This window comes from Morone saxatilis, unplaced genomic scaffold, assembly GCF_004916995.1.
Source record: "Morone saxatilis isolate NCDOM2014 unplaced genomic scaffold, NCSU_SB_2.0 Contig2, whole genome shotgun sequence".
Taxonomy (NCBI): domain Eukaryota; kingdom Metazoa; phylum Chordata; class Actinopteri; family Moronidae; genus Morone; species Morone saxatilis.
This window is the reverse complement of record NW_023339762.1, coordinates 14,096,974-14,106,091: the sequence shown is the minus strand read 5'-3', so window position 1 is coordinate 14,106,091 and position 9,118 is coordinate 14,096,974. Positions and strand designations below refer to the sequence as shown.

Genomic DNA, 9,118 nt, shown 5'->3' with positions numbered 1-9,118 from the left:
CTTCACAACTCAAAGTGCTGCACTGTGGGAATGGCAGGCTCATGAGATTACACAGCTTTTGTCGTTCGGTCACTCAGAAGTTGTCACCCAGAAACTTATAGATGGGGGATTTGTACTAAAGGGTCAATACATGCAATGGAAGTCAAGGTGTCGCACGCTCTTGGCAGCTCCTCAGGTAGGTTTAACTCACTTTTGAAGGAGGCACACTGAGTTATAGTTGACTAGGGATGATGGTAACGCTGCAACTAAATTGATTCAGTAGCTACTGAATACAGAATTTGATCTGTTATTTGGATATATTGTGTTATTTACTTTACTAATGTTGTAGTTTGTTATGAAGTGTTTATGCAATCAGTTTATTTAAAAAACAATATTCAACTGCTGTTCAACCTGTTAATGTAACATGTTGTACACACCTTCTGCCCTGCAACTTCAATGAAACCATCTTTGTTTGTGATATGCACCTAGCAGACATTATTGGACTACTACTACTACATAAGTACACTTTTAGTTAACAATTGTCCATTCTAATGCATATGTTATTTATAAAACTTAAACAGTAATGTAAAATAATATAAAAGCTACATGTAAATGAGGAGTGCAGAAGATTTCAGTACAGTATAAAACACAATATTTATCTACTTGATGTAAAATGATCCTTTACGACTGATTTATTTATGAAGATATTTAATGAATAAATGAACAGGCAGTCAATGAGGCTACATTAGTCAATAATTGTTTCTTAAGAACGGCACACAGGACTGCATGACATTTTAATTTCATTTTAAGTGGTTGTGCCTTCATATTAAATAGATTTAAAATCGCACTGATCACTTTGTGTGGGGTACATTTTGTTACTGACATGTTTGCACAGGACTCACAGTATTCTCTGTGTAGTCTGTGGTCAGCCACAGACTGGAGAAAGGAGAGCGTGACAGTTTTCTAGGGAAATCCAGCAAACATGCCCAGCATTATTCAGTTTAATGAGCTCTGTAATGCATGAATGCTGCGGCTTTTATTAGCTTTTCTAAATCATCACTGCCCCAGGCAAAGATGAAAATGGCAGAAACTGTGGTTATGTCCTGATAGCTAATAGGACAGTGTTTTCATCTTTGTTGAGCCATGTGGATAATGTTCAGTGGTGTGCAGAGACTCAGAGAGGGACATGGGGGCAAACTGTGACGTGGTGGCTCTGCTGGAAGCTGGGTGAAGTGTCTACCATAGTATAAATCATCAAGCGTTTGAATCTGGTTTAGATCTCCTCGGACTAGCACAGCAGTTGTGTGAAGGAAGCTCCCTGCGAAGACATTTGTGAAAATCTGATTTTAATCCTCTTCTACTTTCTCACTATTCGTGAATTTAATGAAAACATTACAACATAAAGGAAGTTGTGTATTGCATTAGTGACTTCTTTAGGAAAGCAATATTCACTCTCCTCTTCTGCTTACAGAAGATACAGTTTTACTAAATAAGCACCACAAGTTTCACTTTCCTGTCAGTCAAAGCCCTCTGTGGCGTTTTGGGGAGAATCTGTAGCAGTCTGCTGGAAGTAAAGATACTTTTTACATCATTTTAATGTTTGCTTCTTAAGGCAGTTTGGCATATCTCAACATTTCTTTTCATCTAAAGGACCCAAATTTTGATTTCCACACACTGGATTAGAGAAGAAGGCAAGATCGTTATGATTTATGTTGCCTTAAGTAATCATTGTTGACTAATGTAAGCTGTTTGAGAGATGTAAGACACTCCAGGTTGGAGTGCCCATCATGTAATGGAAATGCTGCAGTATAACTGCCCTCCAGACTGGATGTACCCCCTTTAGCTTATATGTATTAAAGAGATAAACACTGATGCCCCTTTTATTCAATTAAGAAGTTGCCGGAGAACTGGCTGCACTCAAACAAAGTTACATTGTCTTCATCAGCTGCTGACATTTCCATATTGTAAAGTGTTTATAGGCATACATTTATTGTATTATGAAATCCCCTACGCTTATCAATAAGCCCAGGATGTGTTTGTGACATTTATTGTCATGGTAATAGTATTTGGCAGCCATTCTGACCATGGTGCTTGTTGTATATGCTTGGATAAATTACATGGGTAATGGAGTCACACTTTCCTCAACATCTCATTACAGAGTCATGGTTTCTTGAGAGAGGAATTTCGTGACCAGGGCTTTGAAATGTATTTGTTTAAATAAATAATCAATGTGCCAGGAAGTACGTGCAGGAAGTACCTGCTCATCAATCGATCTACCTAGTGTCTATAGAGTTTGGAAATCTTTAGGACAGCATATTACTGCACTTAGACTACATAGCTGTAATGGACTAAGCACATTTCAGGGGGAGAGATTGTCCAGAGCTCTGGTAACCTAGACACAGCAATTTCCATGTCACTATTACTTCATTGACCTTCACCTGCGAAGATCTCTGTTAATGGTGTTTGTCAGTGAAGCATCACAGAAAGTTGACTAAGTAATTTTACGTACACTGAACTGACAACAGCATTAGGAAACCCTCCATTCTTGCATGTTTGCGTTACACATAATATATATAATAATATAAATAATAATAATGTATATAATATATACTACTGTCATAAACTAAACTGTGCACATTCAAAATGTAGCATTTCAATAAAATACTCAGCATGTCTGGCAGCCGTGTGTTGTCTTCTCCATCAAGAAGAAATGCTGAAGGGAGATGTTGCTGTTGAACCTGCGGAGAATCATTTCTGGGATGTGAAGTACCTCTGAATGTTTGTGAGTCATGTTGTGAGTGTAGCCCCGCAGCTCTTCCTGTTGGTCTTAATGAAGCTGAATGTACACATGAGGGAGGGAGCACACATCAGCATCTGACTGTAGAAGTTATTTTTCCATTGTAAACCAATTAAAATGTACTATTGTAAGCTAACTCTGTTAACCCTGCCAGTGACCTGTGTTTGGGATTCAGAATGGCAGCCTCAATATTATGTAATCAAGCAATTATTACAACATAATGGCTCAATGGATATGTACAGAAATGACAAAAAGGTATTTGTATCATGCATTAAGGCCATTTTCTTCTTGTTATGTTGATATTCCCTTTATATACCTCCACATTGTCAGAGGAGCATTACTAATAAGGAGGATTACTTTATCATTTAGGTCTTCATATTTACAACAACAGTACAAGTGTGTTAGTAAGATTATGTGTGTTGTTATTACACATTTCTCTCAGTTAACTGGTTTTAAATAAAACTCTAACCCAGTCAGACGAATTTCAAAGCTGCTTTTGGAAAGCCAGAGATCGTATTGTTACCCATTGGTGTCAAGTAACAGAGGGGTAAGAGAAGTGTTAAAAATGTATGAGGGCAGTAACTTGAGAGGGATAGGTAGGGAGCAGGACCGCTGTGACCACCTACTAAATTTACAGATCGGAACAAACAAGCTATTACATCTATCCTCTGATAACTATAAGCAGATTGTATTATGATTTGATTCAATGTAACAATAAAGATACTTTAACATGATATCAGCACTGTCGACTCTCACTATGATCACCACTTTGTCTCTTGTGAACATGTCGTGTGTCTGAAATTTTTGTTTTGCAGGATCATGTCATCAGGACAACTGTATGTTCCTGCCCCTGCTGGACAGTCAGGCCTCCAGCTCCTCTGGAGCCGACAGGCGTGTCCACAACAATCCCACCATCAGCCACTCAGCATCCTGGAGCAGCTTCCACTCTGGAGGCACAGAGTCCGACCAACACTCTGGTGAGTTTGTCAGCAGCAACATATCAAACATCCATTACATCTACTAACTAACATCTGCCCATGATTGTTGGGCATATTCCTGCACACATTATTTGTACATTTCTTTTTATATGTTTATAGTATAATGTTAATATTGAGAAGTTAATCTAATTCCTTGATGAGTATGATTGGAATATGAATTGTGAGTGTTAATGAGGCTGTCACCATAGATTAATACATTAGTCAATGAATTGATGACAGAAAATCTATTTGCACCATCGATTTATCATTAATATAATTTATCAAACAAAAACACCAAAACATCTCTGGTTTGGTTCCAGCTTCTCAAATGTGATGCCATTTTTGAACTTTTTTCTGAAATTTTGAATTTGAATTTGAATTCTATTGAAAGGATGCAATATTTTTTTTGAGGGGGTCCTAAAGACACAAATATAAAACAAAGCACATATAAACTATTTTTTAAAAACCATTTTAAATGTCAAAGAAAAAGTTTCGACCCCTGGTAATGTTGTTTGACAAAGCTAACCATTTTGCTAGAAGCTGCGGGACTATCATTTAGGATGTGAATCTTATCAGAAGTAGTTCACGACTGTATATTCACATGCAGGTTGAGGTGAGTTATGGAGCCCAGCAGACAGTCACATTTTTAACCACAAGGTGGCAGTATTTTATTTATCTAAAACCTTGTTCCCTCTGCAGCCCGTCATCTGACCTACATCTCTAAACAGGCAGGAATGGAGGAGATAAAAATTTAAATGGGACTGACCAAATAAGAGCTGCTTACTTATTTACTGGCCCAGTGGAAGAAATGCATTTGTGTGGTGGCTCAATGACCTGTTAGAGGGGGTTTGCACACACAGCCCAGCCACCAGTCCTCAATAAACATCAGAACAGTGGGAGGAGGAGAGGCGTGCTGAGCTGCAAGGAAGCAGATGGTATTTGAATCTATGACAGATGTCAGACTACTCCCCAGAATACCAGCACAGACAGAGATTGATACACAAAAGCCGGACCACAGACCAAACTGCACCCTGTGTTATTGTGACACAGTGAAGACTGACTAGATCACAGAAGTCAGGTCAGCGTCTGCTCACATAGAAACAGCATGAACAACACAGGGCTTTCCCTCTCTAACAGGAGGTCTACTGGTCTGTAACTCTGTGTGGTTGACATTGAGATAAGACCAGTGACCTTGCAGATAAACCACGATAAGATCTCTGCTTTGTAAATACTATACAATTGAAGAACTAAGGTAAACTGATAAGGAGACAGTTCTCATTAAGGTATATGTTTGGCTACCACATACATTTACTGTGTGATTGATAATAAAATGAGTACTACACATATTAATGTTGAAAGCTACCAAAGGCAACAGTAAAATGTGCAGCTGATAACAGAGGTGCATCAAGGCAGTAAAGTCAATGTCAATGAAATAAAAAAGAAACCATAAATTCAAACAGATGAATGAAAATAAAGTGATAAAGAATGGTGGCATAGCAGAGAAATGTGTTATTTAAAGAAGGAAATGTATAATTAAACTAAGTATTCTGTATTCTACTGCTCAAAAATGACCTGCAAAAACTCTTAATAGCCAAATATAATGTCTTCATTGTTTTAATATTCAGCTAATAAACTATACTGCAGCCGTTTTTAAAAGCCTGCTCAGTTTTCATGACTGATATAGCATTTGTTCTAGAGAGGGATCCCCCTGCCACTACAGCAGCAGTGTGTGTGTCAGCACAGCTGAGCTGTGAGCCCTGTAGTAGTAAGCAATAGTATTGATTGTTTTGAGTTTTTCTCACAGCCTCACAGTCTTAAATGCCTGCTAAAGCAAATGGTTCAAACTAGAAAACTGGAGAACTTTATTGATGTTTTGGTCTATTTTATTTATAGTTACTGTGGCTGTCAGCCAGGCTTCTGTCAAGACTATATATCATCGTGTGTGTTTTATTTTGAAGATTAGAGGATGTCCAGTGGATTTAAAAAATCTGATGGCCCTTGTGTAGCTATGTGAAGTTTCTGCAATAACGCACGGTATTCTCTGTCTAAAAGGCTAAAAGCGACTTTTCAAAGTTTTTAAACTGGTGAATTTTCAGTGTTTACTTCGAGGCAGAAAAATTACCTGATGATAAAAAAATAAAAAATAAAAAAAAACACGCCAAAGGAGCTTATAGTGTATTAAATGTGAATTAATACTGACCTAAAAAAGGATTAAGATTAAAGTATTAATAAATCGAAATGAAATAAATGTTTCTCTTTATTAAAGGTGCTGTGCTATTACATCATTTGCCAAAAGATCAATTCTTTGAGCCAGCAGACTGCATTAACCTGTATTTTAATGAACACAGTTGCTGTGTGTTTTGCAGCAGTTCCTCAGACCATGCACGCGGCTTTCAGCACGGGTCAAACAAGATGATTGATGAGCGAATCGATACATGTCCTTGTCGGTCCATTTGAGATCTGCTGCCCCCGGTAATATCCCGCAGCTTGTTTTGGAGTCAGTAAATCAGGACGGAGGGGGGACGTGTCCATTTCAGGACCTCCCCTACCGCCCGTCACCATGACAACAGCCGTGGATGGTGGTGGTTGGGGAGAGGAGGAGGAGGAGGAGGAGGAGGAGGGTAGTGGTGATGGGGGGGTGAGAGAGCATGCGGAGCTTAGACAGGTGTTGCTGGGGTTTGCGCATCGCCCGTGAGATCGTTTGGCAGGATGGGAGCTGCGAGAACACCCACGCAACCCCACCACATAGTTTCCCATGTTTTCTGCAGTTTTGCTTCTTGAAACACGGAATTCAATTAACGCAGGAAACCAACTGAACGTCGCAATGGTGCACCACTCGGGCTCCATCCAGTCCTTCAAGCAGCAGAAAGGTTGGTCGCTAATGTGGTCGTTTCGCGTCCGGTGATGATTTTTGAATTTTTGAGCTGGGTGTGATGTGTGAGGACTTTTCTTCTCTAGTTAAATAGTTTGTGATGTGAAATGGTACTCAAGAGGCATCGGACTCTCTACTTGCTTTAAGTGTGACGCAGAGTTGGAGGTCTTGCAGCCTCCTCCTCCTCCTCCTCCTCCCGGGATGAAGCGCTTTGATATTTTGTCTACTAGTTTATGTTACATTAACTGTGTTATTATTGTTAAGCAGCAGGCAACATAGATCCAATTAAAGCAGACATTTCTAAGTGGCGCCTTAAATTTTTACTTAATTGATCAGGAATTGTTGAAATTTAGAAACATCATAAGCTATTTAAATCACATTTAATAATAATGCAGTGGATGCTCGCATGATTGGATGACCTTTCTTCACAATTCAAGCAATGCAGATCCTGGAAAGATTGTTTTTGAACTTGCAGTGATTTGAACTGCACTCAGTCATATGTCCATATGCATCAGCTTTCTGCGTAAACACTCACGGCAGTGCTGGTAGGCTACTTCAATAAAAGAATGATAGTGTGCATGCTGTGCTTCGAGGAAAGACACAAAGTGCTCCATGCAAATATACAAATCTGTTGAGGAGCATTCACAGTCAGTTTGTGCTGAAGGTGAAGTAGACTGTCTGTGCAGCTGTCAGAAATAGCTGCACACACACTTTGAGGTTTTGAGGGTAATAAAGAAATGATTTGAGGCTGTTAAAAGTTCCTCCAAGACAGTAAAATAGAAAATGCATCTCCACTCAGCAAGAAATTGAAAAAGCAACATGAGACATTAAACTCATCACATCTTTCAATTTGGACCGGCAGTAACTTGTACTGTAAAAGAAAGATAATTGGTCTCCAAACACTGGAGCAAATTTCTTCAAATCTAGTAACTAGAGACTTATCAAGTCATTAATCTGTGTCTTCCATTGCAGCTAGATTGCATGACTGTGGCAGTATTGATTTTAGACCCTAAGTGGGGCTCTTTAGAAAACATTAGCGATTCTTTATGGTTGTGTTATTTATTAATGTGCTGGCTGTCTAAATTTAGAAGAAGAAGTGAAGAAACTTCTTGTTTTTATGCTGACAGAGGCGCATAAATGGGGAGCAATGACCTCTTTTTGTTTATGCACCTGGCTGAGGAGGATGAAAGGGTCTGTCCCCTGGCTTCTGATGAGAGGACGCAGAGCTGAGCAGTTAGAGTAGAAATCTCATGACTGAGGGGTTTCCTGCTGAAGAGGCTGTTGTCGCTGCAGCTCATTTCATTTAATGTCTCTTTGCTGGTGAAAACAAACAGACAATGACCTATATGCACAATATGGACTGTACCATGTGAATTGATAATGGGTTTGTTTTTATGATCATCTTAACAGACTTTTATTATAATTGTATTGTTTTATTGTATTATTATTGTGTAATTGTGTTCTGTTCAACAATTCTTTCTATATTTCTGTATTAGAGAAAGTCCTGGGTTATAATATTATACAGTAAAATAATATTTTAAATGGCAGAGTGAACCACAACCCAGACTACGGGCTTGAGGGGCCCACTCAATATTTCAGTGATACCTAAGTGCACCATTAAATTGAAGGCAAAATGGGTGAAAGTTGGCTCACAAAGTCCTGCTGAAGCAAAATTCAGAAATTATACGACACTTCCTCAAACACAATCAGCAGCACCCTATGAGAGCTTTAAAAGGCTTGGAGCTGAAAATGCTCGTTCACCATTTGAAAGCTAAATGGAGCTTTGTGTTTCTGTACACAGGAGGGAAAGGATTTGTAGCTGGAGCCAAGCCATTATTGCTTTATAGGTAATCACTTAAATCTGAAAATCAATGAATATAACAACTGGAAGCCCATATAAGTGCGTTTATGTCAGAATAAAGTTTCCCTTAAAAGCTGCTGAGCTGCAGATTAGAAAACATTTTTATTTTATGGGCGACCCCATAAACCTCTTTCTCCTCTCCCTTCCCCGTCTCTCTCTTCTGTCTTAACACACATCATCATTGTCATCATTAATTCAAAACAAAAGGAATGTATGTATATGTAAATGTGTATATAGGTTTTATCTATGTTTTAAACATATGATGATGGTAGATATGCTTTTTCTTCCATCTCTCGGTTGGTATAAAGTAGAAAATACGGCCACATTTAGACCTTCAATCAAAAATGACTCACAGCCATCTGATATTACTTCCGAGGATTTGAGTGAATTTCAAATGTTCTTTGGCAGACGAATCATAAACTCAGCAGCATGTTGATTAAAAGTTATTGACGCACTGAGCGCCCAAAATCTGCCAGGAAGTATTTGCTTTGAGCATATCAAGATTTAAATTTAACTCGGCTCTACAACAATCGCATTGATTTTGATAATTAATCAATCAAGTAATTTTTCAAGCAAAAATGACAATAATGGTTGGTGGTTCCAGGTTCTCAAATGTGATAATTTGCTGCTTT

At 38.6% G+C, this 9,118-nt stretch overlaps 1 protein-coding gene across 2 annotated transcripts in view; it reads left to right on the top strand.

Annotated features, from left to right (window-relative positions):
- Nucleotides 1-3,598: 3,598 nt before the first annotated feature.
- The window catches only part of ano3 (anoctamin 3), a 33,767-nt gene continuing 28,247 nt past the window's right edge, over nt 3,599-9,118 (top strand). Inside the window, exon 1 of one of the 2 annotated variants that reach the window (XM_035664975.1) lies at nt 3,599-3,753. In XM_035664975.1, coding sequence (XP_035520868.1) covers nt 3,615-3,753 — 139 coding nt within the window. In that variant the 5' untranslated portion in view covers nt 3,599-3,614. Of the gene's footprint in view, nt 3,754-6,412; nt 6,624-9,118 lie in introns of those variants that run through there. The other variant, XM_035664976.1, reaches the window with a different exon arrangement.